This window comes from Salvelinus fontinalis, chromosome 2, assembly GCF_029448725.1.
Source record: "Salvelinus fontinalis isolate EN_2023a chromosome 2, ASM2944872v1, whole genome shotgun sequence".
Taxonomy (NCBI): Eukaryota; Metazoa; Chordata; class Actinopteri; order Salmoniformes; family Salmonidae; genus Salvelinus; species Salvelinus fontinalis.
This window is the reverse complement of record NC_074666.1, coordinates 23874729-23890315: the sequence shown is the minus strand read 5'-3', so window position 1 is coordinate 23890315 and position 15587 is coordinate 23874729. Positions and strand designations below refer to the sequence as shown.

At 44.0% G+C, this 15587-nt stretch overlaps 1 protein-coding gene across 8 annotated transcripts in view; it reads right to left on the bottom strand.

Moving 5' to 3' along the window:
- LOC129815030 (calcium-binding protein 1) overlaps nucleotides 1–15587 on the bottom strand; it is a 34153-nt gene that overhangs the window by 2847 nt on the left and 15719 nt on the right. The window contains exons 1-7 of one of the 8 annotated variants that reach the window (XM_055868349.1): nucleotides 13792–13887; nucleotides 5569–5733; nucleotides 4622–4652; nucleotides 3714–3857; nucleotides 3078–3187; nucleotides 2715–2789; nucleotides 2510–2582 (exon numbers count right to left, since the gene is read on the bottom strand). In XM_055868349.1, the coding sequence (XP_055724324.1) occupies nucleotides 2510–2582; nucleotides 2715–2789; nucleotides 3078–3187; nucleotides 3714–3857; nucleotides 4622–4652; nucleotides 5569–5655 (520 nt within the window). In that variant the 5' untranslated portion in view covers nucleotides 5656–5733; nucleotides 13792–13887. Of the gene's footprint in view, nucleotides 1–2509; nucleotides 2583–2714; nucleotides 2790–3077; nucleotides 3188–3713; nucleotides 3858–4621; nucleotides 4653–5377; nucleotides 5542–5564; nucleotides 5734–7483; nucleotides 7599–13189; nucleotides 13628–13657; nucleotides 13752–13791; nucleotides 13888–15587 lie in introns of those variants that run through there. The other 7 variants (XM_055868339.1, XM_055868330.1, XM_055868357.1 and 4 more) reach the window with 7 other exon arrangements.

Here is a 15587-nt window from a genome sequence, read left to right as displayed (position 1 = left end):
TCAAGGACCTACATCTTGTGTATTAGAAGCAATTATTGGTATCATGATTGTCTTCGATTTTTTTTGTTATTTACACAAAGTTTGACCACAAAGATTGCCATTTTTCCATATACTACAGTATAGTGGGGCATCCTGTTTTCTGCTAACTGCAATACCGCCGTGGGCATTGAACTTCTATGGCTTCAATGAGAGGGGGCTGTCATTCTCCCCTGATATGAACAGTGGGCCATGACAGGGATTTGTCAAGCACTGCAATATCATACAACGAAATAATAATGAACATAAAGTGAATTTGGAAAGTATTCAGACCCCTTGACTTTTTCCACATTTTGTTACATTACAGCCTTATTCCAAAATTGATTAAATTACATTTTTTCCTCATCAATCTACACATAATACCGCATAATGACAATGCGAAAAATAGATTTTTAAAAATGCTTTCAAATGTATAAAATAAAGAAAAACATAAATACCTTACTTGAAAAATTATCCAGACCCTTTGCTATGAGACTCGAAATAGAGCTCAGCTGCATCCTGTTTCCATTGATCATCCTTGAGATGTTTCTACAACTTGATTGGAGTCTGCCTGTGGTAAATTCCATTGATTGGACATGATTTGGAAAGGCACACACCTGTCTATATAAGGTCCCATAGTTGACAGTGCATGTCAGAGAAAAAATAGCAAAAACTAAGCCATGAGGTCGAAGGAATTGTCTGTAGACCTCCAGAGACAGGATTGTGTCGATGCACAGATCTGGGGAAGGGTACCAAAACATTGAAGGTCCCCAAGAACACAGTGGCCTCCATCATTCTTAAATGGAAGAAGTTTGGAACCACCAAGACTCTTCCTAGAGCTGGCCACCCGGCCAAACTGAGCAATCGGGGGAGAAGGGTCTTGGTTAGGGAGGTGACCAAGAACTCGATGGTCACTCCGACAGAGCTCCAGAGTTCCTCTGTGGAGATGGGATAACCTTCCAAAAGGACAACCATCTCTGCAGCACTCCACCAATCAGGTTTTTATGGTAGAGTGGCCAGACGGAAGCCACTCCTCAGTAAAAGGCACATGACAGCCCGCTTGGAGTTTGACAAAAGGTACCTAAAGACTCTCAGACCATAAGAAACAAGATTATCTGGTCTGATGGAACCAAGATTGAAGTCTTTGGCCTGAATGCCAAGCATCACATCTGGAGGAAACCTGGCACCATCCCTACGCTGAAGCCTGGTGGTGGCAGCATCATGCTGTGGTGATATTATTCAGCGGCAGGGACTGTAAGACTAGACAGGATCGAGGGAAAGATGAACGGAGCAAAGTACAGAGAGATCCTTGATGAAAACCTGCTCCAGAGCGCTCAGGACCTCAGACTGGTGTGAAGGTTCACCTTCCAACAGGACAACGACACGAAGCACACAGTTCTTAAAAGCACTGTGACCTTCAGTACCATGCGTTCCCTACACGTTAGGACATAATTACAAATAATTTGTAGACTGCAAATTGACCGCAAGAAGCCCAAACAGATACCTCCTAGCCGTTGAGTTAGCAGCAGTTGCTAAATGTGGGCTAGGAGAGGACGGACAGAGTAACCATTCTACCACGCTCCAGTTCACCACTAGACATTCTTCAGAGGACCAGAGATCCATAAAGGACAAACCGGCCTTCCATCGACGACCAATCTACCGAAGCGCAGCTCAGAGTAAATATTTATTGCATTCTCCTTTTTCAAATGGGCGGTTATTTAGAATGCATAAGATTCTGTATTTACGATAGCATAGCTTCTCCCTTTGTTACTCAGTCTTCCCGCTCTTTCACTCAAACCCAACCCCCTCTCTTTGTGTAACCAGCCGTCGTGTCTGTTCCGTCCACCAGGAACGTTTTCTTTATGACATAATTTGTAATCAATGTATGATCCATTCTGTGTGATTATTTAGGTATTTAGTAAATAAATAATTAAACCAAATTTTGTATTGCTGATTCAACTTGTTAGCCAGGGTTCGTGAAGATAACCAAGAATTTACAACTTTCAGATGAGACTGAATAAAGTGACGATTAAATATTGACTGCTATTGATACAAAATATTACTAGGTCTTTAAGAGTTTATTCGGAAGATAACAGCTCTATAAACATTCTTTCGTGGTGCCCCGACTTTCTAGTTAATTACATTCACCTGATTAGCTTAATCAGGTCATATTAATTACAGATAAATTATTTTATAGAATAGCATGTCATATCACTTAATCCGGCATAGCCAAAGACACGACAGAGCTTTGTATTTTTTTTTTATAAATGTGCAAAATGTATTAAAACCTGTTTTTGCTTTGTCATTATTGGGTATTATGTGTAGATTGATGAGGGGGAAAAAACGATTTAATCCAATTTGGAATAAGGCTGTAACGTAACAAATATTTGGAAAAAGTCAAGGGGTCTGAATACTCTCCGAATGCACTGTAATACCTGTCAAATAACATCCTACAAAGAGGTGGCTTAGAACCCACTGAGATACTGTAGCTCACCTTCAAAGTCTACATGGCCGTCTCCATTCAGGTCAATGTCCCGTAGGATGTCCTCTAGGTCTCTATGACCAACCTAGTAGAATAGGGAAAGAACCGAGAAAAAGCACTACTCAAATTTAGGCTACAGTGAGACATGATCAGACAGATGCGTGGACAGGTTGAGTGAAAGATGGAAAAACTCAAACAGAAGGACCCCTTTTCTTACCTGTTGACCTAAAAGTTTCTTCATTGCTTCTCTGAGTTCCGATGTGCTGATCTGGCCATCACCATTTGTGTCAAACTGAGAGAGAAGGAGAGAATAGAATAATGAATAATGAACTAGTTAATCATGCAGTATTGTATTCTGCTCTTTCCCCAATACCGTCGTCACTCCTATATTACTAATGAGTTCCACATACACATGAATGCTTCTCCTCACTTAATCAAATTTATTTTAGCTTAAATCTTTCTAGGTTTCTTTCATCCCCTTTGGATTTTGTTCTTTCTTTCTCTATTATTTCATTTATAAATGTTTATTTTATTTTTTATCATCACTCTATTCCTCTCTCTCTCAGTCTCTTATCCTCACCTCTTTGAAAGCATCCCTTAGCTCCTTGACCCCGATCATATCTGCTGTTTCAGCCAGAAGTTTGGGCCCCATCAACTCCACAAAGTCCTCAAAGTCCACATGTCCTCCCACTGTGTGATGAAGAGTAAACGTAGGTTGAAGGATGTCAGATATAAATTCACAAAACATGTCGCAAAAATACATCTACATGGACATTTGTACAATGACAGAAATATGCAGCTCTGAAAGAGGAGAGAGAGAAAAGACTGGCGAAATTTAAGCTATTGTCGTGTCTACATTATATTCAGTCATCAATTTTCTCCAAGCCCAGATAGTATTTATAGAAGTGAATGTTATGTTCTTTTCAGGGTTAATTGTTAAAGGGATCTACATCAGAGGTATTGGACCTTGAATGTTCAGAGCCTCTGTGTGTAATGGTGTGTGCAAGTGTCTTTTAGTGTGTGTTAGTGGACGGGAACGGGGGTACATAGAGCATGAATTAGAGATTTAGAGAAAGAAGGAAGAAAGAACATAATATGAGAGTGTAACAAAAGAGAGAAGGATAGAGGAAAATGCAAGAGCATAGAAAAAAAGAACGCAAGACCTCCCATTTTGCTCCCTTTCATAGACACACATACCGTACGTACGGTTACTCACAGTTCATGTTGATCTGCTGGCTCAGTTCTATCAGCTCCATCTCAGTAGGCATGTAGCCCATGGTTCTCATGCAGTTGCCTAAGTCTTTACAGCCAATGAAGCCATCTTTGTCTTTGTCAAACTCTTTAAAAGCCTCGCGCAACTCTGAGAGGAAAGCATAGGGAGAAAGATCAATTGTGCTTTTTAATCACATTATAAAACCATCAGTTGGCTTATTGTTTTACTACACTACAATGAGTGTGGTGTTATAATAAACATGACAGGGAGAGTGAGAGGTAAGCTTGAAACAGTCCACAGGCTGAAAATATTCCAAAGGCACTCAACACAAGAATGAGATTTTACCAAGGTCAGGCAGATCCTTTGTTTGTATATCTAAACCAGTGAGGACTGCTCAATGACTGTATATATGAATCGACAAAGCCATTGATCATGTGACACCATTCATTCCTATGTGAAGACTCAATAGCGCATTGAAGCCAAATGAAGTCGGTTAAGATGGCGTCTCATGGAGACACAACATGAGCAGTTTGAGCTACTCAAGGAAGTGACGTTGCAGGTTAGCTCAGTGCTGCCCCCTCTCATTGAGCAACGCAGTTGAAGGCCGACTGGGTTACTGCAGGCTGCCATTAGCAACTAAATTATCCTTATCACTTCCGTGTGCGATTTTAAAATAATTGATTCAAGGAACTACATCTGGTGTATTACACGAAGCTTGACCACGAAGATTGCCATTTCTCCATTCACAATAATGAGGGATCTAACCTTGCCTGCAGTACCGTGGTCAGCCTTGGACTTCGGTGGCTTCAATGAGAGGGGGCAGTTGTTCTCCCCTGGGAATGCTACAGTCCAATATGCAATATGAAAGCTGTTTGCATTCATACTGTTTGCTTCTGTATAATGAAACGTACCATCCATCTCCTCCGGCCTCAGCTCTCTATCCTGCAAAGAATCACAAGTCAGGGTTAGGATCCAGCAAGTGGCATTCTACAAGTGATGGCTCATGACACTACAAAACTCTTGTGTGAGATATCATCAACTTAACAATCGTAATACATCGTAGAGTACTTTTGGTACATGTGCAATCACAGTTTTTTTGTGTTAAATCATGTAATGATGAACCCAAATGCAACTTAGTTTAGAGCATTTTTTTTATGCTTGAGTAGCCCATCTACTTAGCTGAGAGGTGCATGCCAACTTTGAGGGTTGGTGGTGAGTTCTGGGGGAACATAGGATGAAGGAGTTCCATTTGTTCTCTCTTAAGATTAACGTCTAGCCTTTGAATTAGCTCGACCCCACCCCTGTATCCCCCAATAGCATCACAGAACAGAACACATCATCATGACAGGCTATGAACGGTGCCAGTCTACAAAGGAGAGGTCAGTGCACATCTTCCCTTCATGACAATGCCTTGCTACTGAGTCCACTGATCACAGTGAGACTGAGACAGACGAAGACAGATGACCCTGTTGCTGCTCCACAGACTTAGTAATCAGTCTAACATTCCGTCAAGGTAATACTACATGGAACACAACGACTTACATTCTATCAGAGTGGCACAAATGGCAGTGAGTGCTAACACTCACACACAGTCGCACACGGTCATTTTCACACCAACTGACAAGCATTCTATATGTAGGTTAATGCGGATATTTGGAGTCCATTACCTTCTTCTTTGAGTCCATAAGGAGTGTATTGGTCAACGTGGGTGAAAAAGAAGCAGACAAAGACAAAATGTCTGTATGATTGTGTGTAAGTTTATATGAAAATGTTTGTTTTCTTACGTGTAGCTACAAACTGTAAACGTGACTCTGCATGCATTATGGGCATGTGTCTGTTTGTGTCTGGACTTACGTACAGCCTGCCGGCTCTCAGCGAAGCCTTTGCGTAGAAAGATGCAGGCAGGCCCCAGTACGTTGTGCATGTTGCCTCCATTCTGAGCCATAGCCACTAGTGGCTCAAGATAGCCCCCCCCAGTCCCCTCCTCACAGGACTGCACTGCTCTGTAGTTCTTCTTCTGGTCCTGGGGTCACAGATATCCAGGGTGTGGGGCCAGGAGATAGAGGCACAGGGGCAGAGACAGGGATACAGACTGTGACTCAGCTTGTGGATGGACAACATGGAGTCAGTCAACAACAAGGGGCTAGATGGTATGAGGGTGGGTGGATGGAAGTGAGGTGGTGGTTGAGAGGCTGAAAACATGTCTGTTAGTCCCTGTGAGTGAGGTCAGAGGTCAGGATATTAATGGGGCTAGTCAAGGTGTCAGTCATGTGGAAGGAACACAGTCAGGGATTGGGTTCAGTGAACGGGGCAATTAATGCCACCCATCCATCCCAAAGATGTCTCCGTACAGCTGAGGACACTGATTTGACTCAGCACACTGCTAGGATTAGATATTCAAAGAGACACAACAGCTAACTAAGACAATCAGCGCAATCCAAGAGAGGGCACGCAGGAAGACCCAAACAAATATCTGCAAGCCATTCTGCTTTTGACATATGAACAGTGTAATAGTGGCACAATGATCCCTGTGTAAGGTACCCAGACAATGATCACACTCATTATTGGTTAAAAATGTAGAGTTCTCAATACATAATTTTGTCTAAATACCATTTAAATACAGGGTTTTATTCACGACAGGAAAGCCACACGCATATAAAAGAGACGGATGGCTTCGTGCTCATTCCAATTAACCATTGTCCCAATGATGGAAAGAATGAAATACATCCAGCCATTACATTATAATGACTAATTTGTCCGTGGACCCGTGGACAGTGACAGGCCACACAACGCACAGACCTAATTACAGACAGAGCCACAGGTTAATTAAATAGGAAGGGAACATCGGCCACCACAAGAAACCTTTAAAAGTAAAAAAAAACAAGGGCCAACCTTTCTGCAGTGTAATGACAGACAAAGAGAAAAGTGACATCAGTGGACAGAGAGGAGCTGTGGTAAGAGACTAGAATGCTGACTGGCTTATGACAGAAAGTGTCACTATACATGGAACACTAAGCAGTCAACTTAAAGTGGAACTGACAGCATTGTTGGCAGAATAGAGAGATGCAGTTTAATGTATGATTCATATCATTCACCGATACATTTCTTGGTAGTCTGAACAATATTGCTATCAGGTTGGTACAATGTTTGCTGCCTCCATTCGGGATGCACTGTTTCAGTTTCAATGTCTCAATATTTTGGTAAAAACTAACAAATGTAACGAAGGCTGGGAATGTAATTTGGTTAGCTAGCAAGAATTTGAACAAATGTTATCCAGTTAGCATATCTCTTGCGTTCGCAAATTCCCTCTGGCTATCTACTCCAATTTCAGAGCACTCTCATCTGAGTGCCAGAGCCCAGAATCACTGATGAATTTACATACGTGCAACACCTGTTGAATATGATCGGTGTCAGTAAACGTAGGCAAAAAAAGTAATAGTAAACGCTATAGATAACATGTTAACAGCCTAACCAACTCTGCTAGGGTGAGTAAAATGGTCAGTGAGGTGTTCTCTCATTTGTGTCTGTAAGTAGCTAGCTAGCAAGCTAACCATCTTTAGCCAGTAAGCTTGGGTGCTTGTTTGGGACAAGCATGCATTGGCAGAAAAGCTGCAGAAGGCTACAATTCCCCATCGTTTATGAGTGCAGTTTTGAAGGCCAACTAGCTGAAAAGGTTTGATAAAATGTTCCTTAATTAGATTTTATCTCATCTTGCTCTGGCTAGCATTAGTTGTTCATCTTGTTGGTGCATAACTGAGGGAGAGATAGCCTACCTTTTCATGTTGTTTGATCAAAAGACCTGTAAAGTTCCCAAATGTAAGACGACTCCAGTGGTATTTAGATATATGCAGAAATCCATTCAGGTGTATTTTGTGGCATTTGGCGAATGTGTTCTAATGGTCTAAAGTCATGCTGTTGCAACTTCCTGTAAACACACTGTCCAGTTCAAAGTGAATGATGGCAGGCCTGTGTGACAAATGGCTTATTTGCCTACTGTAGCCCTGATTGGCTATGGCTCACCGGTCTGCGTAGACTCCAGTCCTGGACAAGACAAAGTTTTTATTAGGTTTTATTTAATGCAGTGTCTATTAATTGTCCAAACTTACGGCCGCTTTCCCACTCTATAATGCTATAGAATTTTCACAAACACGGTATTTTACGTAATTCCCAAACATTCTAAGAATTTATGAAAACGTGAAAATGGCCATATCTAAGTGCCTGCCTGTCAGAAAATGTAAAAAAAAAAAAAAAAAAGTGTCATATTCTTCCTGGGGGTGTATATGAACAGATTTTAATAAGATTTAATGTTGCTTAAATGCTGTCATTTGATCTTTGAGGACAAATGTGAAAAGAGATACATGCCAAGAGTGTGCAAAACTGTCATCAAGGCAAAGGGGAGCTACTTTGAATAATCTAAAATATATTTTGATGTGTTTGTAACGACTTTCCTCTTCTTCTGACGGGGAGTAAGAGATATCGGACCAATGTGCAGCGTGGTAAGTGTCCATTTTAATATATAAAACTGAACAATAAAAAATACTAAATAACAAAGTGAAATGAACAAACGAAAATCGAAACAGTCCCGTATGGTACAGACACAGGAAACAACCACCCACAAAACACAAAGGAAAACAGGCTACCTAAATATGGCTCCCAATCAGAGACAACGACTGACACATGCCTCTGATTGAGAACTATACTAGGCCAAACACATACAAATAGAACAGAACAAAACATAGAAAACAACATAGAATGCCCACCCCAACTCACGCTCTGACCAAACTAAAATAAAGACATAAAAAAGGAACTAAGGTCAGAACGTGACAGTACTCCCCCCAAAGGTGCGGACTCCGGCCGCAAAACCTGAACCTATAGGGGAGGGTCTGGGTGGGCATTCACCGCGGTGGCGGGTCTGGAGCGGGACGAGGACCCCACTCCACCATAGTCTCGGCCCACTTCTGTGACACCTTAGGAGCGGCGACCCTCGCCACCGCCCCCGGATTGGAGACCCTAGTAGAGGGCGCCTCTGGACTGACGGGCGCCTCTGAACTGGAGGGAGACTCTGGCGGATCCGGACTGGAGGGAGACTCTGGCGGATCCGGACTGGAGGGAGACTCTGGCGGATCCGGACTGGAGGGAGACTCTGGCGGATCCGGACTGGAGGGAGACTCTGGCGGATCCTGACTGACGGGCGGCTCAGGCGGCTCCTGACTGACGGGCGGCTCAGGCGGCTCCTGACTGACGGGCGGCTCAAGCGGCTCCTGACTGACGGGCGGCTCCTGACAGACGGGCGGCTCCTGACAGACGGGCGGCTCAGGCGGCTCCTGACGGACGGGCGGCTCAGGCGGCTCCTGACAGGCGGGCGGCTCAGGCGGCTCCTGACAGGCGGGCGGCTCAGGCGGCTCAGGCCAGACGGGCGGCTCAGGCGGCTCAGGACAGACGGGCGGCTCAGGACAGACGGGCGGCTCTGGCGGCTCAGGACAGACGGGCGGCTCTGGCGGCTCAGGACAGACGGGCGGCTCTGGCGGCTCAGGCGGCTCAGGACAGACGGGCGGCTCTGGCGGCTCAGGACAGACGGGCGGCTCTGGCGGCTCAGGACAGACGGGCGGCTCTGGCGGCTCAGGACAGACGGGCGGCTCTGGCGGCTCAGGACAGACGGGCGGCTCAGGCGGCTCAGGACAGGCAGCTCAGGACAGACGGGCGGCTCTGGAGGGTCCGGACTGGAGGAACACACAGGAGACTTGGTTCTTAGAACAGGCACAGTACTCACCAGGCTGGAGAGATCTACTGGAGGCCTGGTCCTTGGAGGAGGCACAGGATAGACCGGTCCGTGGAGACGCACTGGAGGTCTCGTACTAAGGGCCTGAACAACCCGTCCTGGCTGGATGTTGATTTTAGCCCGGAACTTGCGGGGCGCAGGCACAGGACGCACTGGGCTGTGCAGACCCACGGGAGACACATTGCGTAGGGCTGGTGCCATATAACACAGACCGAGGAGACGCACTGGAGACACTCTAGCCCGGCCGATACGAGGAGCTGCAATGTAGCGCACTGGGCTACGTATGCACACTGGGGACACCGTGCGCTTCACCGCGTAACACGGTGCCTGCCCGGTCACTCTCTCTCCACGGTAAGCACGGGGAGTTGGCTCAGGTCTCCTACCTGACTTAGCCACACACCCCGTGTGCTCCCCCCCAAGAAATGTTTGGGTCTGCCTCTCGTCCCAGCCGCGCTGCCGTGCTGCCTCCTCATACCACCGCCGCTCAGCTTTCGCTGCCTCCAGCTCTGCCTTGGGACGGCGATATTCCCCAGCCTGTGCCCAGGGTCCTTCTCCATCCAGAATCTCCTCCCATGTCCATGAGTCCAGAGATTTCTGCTGCTGCCCGATACCACGCTGCTTGGTACATTTTTGGTGGGTGGTTCTGTAACGACTTTCCTCTTCTTCTGACAAGGAGTAAGCGATATCGGAGCAATGTGTAGCGTGGTAAGTGTCCATTTTAATATAGAAAACTGAACAATAAAAAATTACTAAATAACAAAGTGAAATGAACAAACGAAAATCGAAACAGTCCCGTACGGTACAGACACAGGAAACAACCACCCACAAAACACAAAGGAAAACAGGCTACCTAAATATGGCTCCCAATCAGAGACAACGACTGACACCTGCCTCTGATTGAGAACCATACTAGGCCAAACACATAGAAATAGAACAACAGAACAAAACATAGAAAAACAACATAGAATACCCACCCCAACTCACGCTCTGACCAAACTAAAATAAAGACATAAAAAAGGAACTAAGGTCAGAACGTGACAGTTTTACATTTTTTTGGTTACTACATGATTCCATATGTGTTATTTCATAGTTTTGATATCTTGACAATTATTTTACAATGTAGAAAATAGTACAAATAAAGAAAAACCCTTGAATGAGTAGGTGTGTCCAAACTTTTGACTGGTAAATTACTGTATCTCTATATGACATGCCTCTAATGTGAACTGATTCAGGAAACTAGGCGTATGAATTTGTTCTTAACTGACTTGCCTAGTTAAAAAATTCGTTCAATGAAGGCTTTTGTCTATTTCAGCTGGTCAGTCTGTGTTGGTAATCCTGTTGAACGCGGCTTTTTTAAATGTAGCTGCATAAGTGTTGCTCTCCACTTTCTGGAGGATCGAGTTTTGAAATCAGTGGAAATAGAGTACGATAGCTAAAGAGATGGGAAAACACCTGTTTCCAGATTATGTCTTCAAACTAAGGACATTTGTGGCATGGATCAGTGATAGGGAGACGCGTCCATCATGCATGATGACTTTTACGGGTAAGATAGCCTAGCTAGCTACATTTTCAGATATTACACGTTTCTAATTTTGACAGAAAGTGGTTTCATTTCAAGCTAAAGTGTACTGTTAGCTAGCGTTAGCTGCCTGGCTCCCTAGCTAACGTTAGGTGGCTGGCTCATAAGCTAACGTAATGTGATGTGTGTGATCTTACACGTTGTTTACCTAACTAGGTTCCTTGTTTACCTAGATAGCTAGCTACATAAGATAAAGTGTCAAACACCCGTTGAATATGGTCGATGTCAGTAAACGTCGGCAAAAAAACAATGAAATTGTTTTAAGCAGAGCTGGTTAGGCTGTTTTCATGTTATCCAGAGGTAAACAAATCATCGGCCAGAGCGTCAAGCGTGCGCATTGAATGCAATAAGATGGATGGGGCTAAAGCTGGGTGTGAACGATGCTGAATGGGTGTAGACGAAGAAGAGCTCTCTCACCGAAACACTAAAATGCCATTTTCTCAAAAGTGAGTTTACAAGTTTTTCAACTTTCAAAGCAGAATTCTTTTCCCATTGTTCCTCAAATGCAGTGTATGATATACCATTTTGTAGCTCTGAGTCTCTACTTTTATCCAATGTAAAAAATAAAATAATAATTTGCTCCATAAGACCGAATCCAGATGGTGAGTCACCTGTCTCCTTCCATTGTTTGTTTCCCCCCAAAATTGCCTTTCTCTTCAGCTAGAGAGCTCTTTATGGGAGAATCCTAATTGCACACTCAAAACCGATTGGAAGAGAAAGTGGAGTTTTGAGAATAAGGAGTGAGGACACGAGGAGTATGCATTTGAGATTCTCCCCATCTATCCCTGCCCATTTTCCAGACGACCCCCACACAAACACTGCATTTGCTCTCCAATGTACATGACCTTCACACTCCATCTGTTACAGTGGCATTTCCAGCGCCAGCTCCTGCCCTGCTACAGTGCAGTGCACCACATCAGCAAGTGATGCACGAAGCAGTGCTGATTATCTGAAGGTCCAGTGTGTCACCAAAATCACTACTAATGTGGAGACGTGTTTTTTTTTAATGTATTACATTGAAATGACAGCTAAAACAATATTCTAATGTGAGAAGCAGTCAAGCAGTAACTTCCCTAGCTACCAGATGCCTTCAACAGTTGCTTGTCATATTGTACTGTACACGCTCAAGGATGTACAGCTGCTGAAGGGGATGAATCTCACTGATGCGTGGTGAAGCAATGCTCCCACTGAACATGAAATCATGTCTTTACTGTGCAGTTACTAGATAGCTAAAGAGCTATGGCTGTCATTGTTGATCCTTCTGTTAAATCACTGAATTATTGTTGTACATGGACTAATCATATACTACTGGCAGATAATGTAAAAATCCCTTCACGATAAGTCCAATATATCCATTCTATTGTCCATTTATAGTACAATGAACATCAACTGGTTGGAAACCCAACCTGCATTGTGCGAACACAAGGCGTCTGTTAAGATCAGGCTAAAGTCCATCATGCTCCTGCAGGCATGGTTCAAGACTATAGCGCCACCTGTTGGTTTGTCTGCGCCACTTAATCCCCTCTGAAGAGGTGAAGTGGTGATGCTTGACTCGTGTGGTTGATCATGACAGGAGGTTGCTTATTGACACCACTCATCCTAGCTAGCGGGTTCAAGAACAACACAAGACACTGTCTACTACACTAAGGACTCCCACACAGTCACTCCAGCACAACTGTTATATTTACATCTATCACAAATAAATATGTAAAAACAGTCACAATATAGTCCTAATGCGTGGTAGAGTTCATATAGTCCATGTACAACTATACTGTCGTCTTCCTATCCACAAAATATTTCAAGCTTCACAGTCAGTATTCTACACTGGTCAGCTGACTATTTTAGTCCTTGAGGTTCAGTGGGGTGGATGAGACCATAGCATGAGACACTAGGTTGTCCTGTCTCCTCTAATATTCACAACTAGTATGTAACAGCGAGAGCACAGCTCCTCAGACCAGAAAACTGACAGAGATGCCCCACAGTCAATACAAACAAAATCCATGTCCAGTGTGGTCCAATAGCCTCCAGTCAAGTTAAGGACAGATAGTGAGACAGACATGCACCACAGACAGTCAGGGGTTCAGGTGGTCCACAGCCAGAACACAGTACACAAAACCTTACCTTCTTGGAGAAGTGAGATTTGACTGAGTTCCCCATGGTAAAGTCCCTCTCGGTGTGTGTTGTGTCTCTAACCGTGTCTGTGTTAGTATGTCTGTGTGGTGTGTGTGCATGTGTATGCGTGTGTGTTTGCATGTGCATGTGTTTCTATGCATGCATGGGATAAAGAGAAAGGGGGCTCAGTGGGTCACAAACTAAGACAAGAGGGAATTTAGGGGGAGAGAGAGACACAGAGAGAAAGAAAGAGCGGGAAAGTGAGGTTGCACAAGATCCACAGAAGACCTAGAGGGAAGGACACGGTTAGAGAGGGAAGAGGGGAGGTAAACTGAAATGGAGGAAAGCAAAGAAATGCAACAAAGAATGAAAGATCAGAGAGACAAAGACATGAGGGAGAGGATGCAGGCATGCGTGTCATAGCGAGATGCAAGCCCTCAAAGTAGAAAATGCAAGATTGCTTATTCATTAGCTCACCATCCTCTCTCTCCCTCAGCCTCTCTCTCTTTTTCTCCCTCCCTCTCTCGTCTCTCCCTTACTCTGTTGCAGTTTCAAACCATCTCTACAAAGAGAGAGAGTGACAAAGAAGCTTGTTTGGACAAGCATATTACCTTCCCCTGAGCAAGATACTGGAGACACTAATCCAAACACACACGCGCGCATACACTCGATTAAACACACTCACGGATGTGGGGCTGTGGAGCTAAAAATATAACACACCCTCTCTCTCTCTTCCTCCTCTCTTTTTCCCTCCCTCTCTCCCTCCTCTGTCTCCCCTCCTCTCTCCCCCTCTCTCGCTCTCTCCTCATCTCTCCGCTCCTCTCTCTACCCCTCTCTCCTCCCTCCTCTCTCTTACACACGTATGCACATACACAGAAGAGTACGTTCCTCACAAAGTAATTTTAAGCTAGAAGGGACAGTATTGAGATCAAAGCTCTACAAAATACACAATAATTGAACATAAAAGGCATGTGGATGATGGACCACACACACACACACATGCATACGTGTACAACACACACCACAAATCACTGCATACTAGTTATATATCTACAGGGTTCTGAGCATTTAGGCAATAAGCACCACATGTATGCTGATAGCAATCTCTGCAATCACCTGCAGTGGCTGCCACTGGTCAATCGTTTCCCATAGTTACACACACCAAGGTCCTTTCTCTCATCTATCCTCTACCTCTTTTATTCATTTATTCTCTGTCTGCCTCTCTGTTCTACTCCTGATGATTCATCCAGTCTCTCACCGGAGGCTCATTGTGAACATCAGAACACATCAGAACACATCAGAAATCAGACACAGGAGCCGTTGGCTCTCAAATGTCAGCCCAGTGTGTGCACAGGCATAACACACACACACACACACACACACACACACACACACACACACACACACACACACACACACACACACACACACACAAACCTGTTTTATGTGCCAATTCACATAAACAATAACGCTCACTGTGTTCACTTCCTGATATACACTCATCCATACAACATCCCTCTATATGTTCCTTTCATAACAAGGCACAGTCAGCACACAAAGGAAAGCATGCATTAGTATTTCCATACACACATGCAGACACATACAGCTTGCCAAGGGAGAGACATGCCACTAATTCTAAGAGGAAATTTTATGTTAATAATTGCTTTTGCAGTTTAATGAAGATTTGAGGTCAAAGATAATCCCATCTGATCCAGTGCCATCTAGTGAGCTAAATGAGTTGGGAGAGGAGACTGGACTGGTAGGGCTGGTAGCATCATCTTTCATGATTCTGCCATGGCATGTATTTTTTCTCATTCCATGTATGTACTATACTACAGTACTGTATGTGAGTGTGGGTTCATTCTGTAACCTCCATATGATGATGAATATATCTGCCTTACAGTCCATTTTTTGTTCCTCATCCAATTGCCTATAATTATTACCGTATTATAATGCTACCTTAATATTCACATCAATATTCACAAATCAGATACAGAGATATTACATTAATAATATACTTTATACCTTATATTTTAGTTTCATCTGGGGTAGATATTGAAGAATGGATAACCCGTATGTCTGGCTCCTTATGGAGGAGAGCAGAGCCTGAGAAACAAGTTGATTTGGGATGATGACCTTATAGCATCTGTATGTGAAAATCACCCGAGGAGGATTCAGTCAGTGACCTGTAAACAGCCCAAGTACGGAGAGATTATGGTGACGACACACCATATCAACCCGAGTTGAAATAACAGCCTTTTCAATTAAAGTCTGAAAAATGTATTAGGTTAAATAGGTTGTGATTTTTATGGCAATGAAAGTATAATCTTTCATTTGAAACTAATTTATTCCATGCTAGGAATAGTTACAGTGGAGCAAAAAAGTATTTAGTCAGCCACCAATTGTG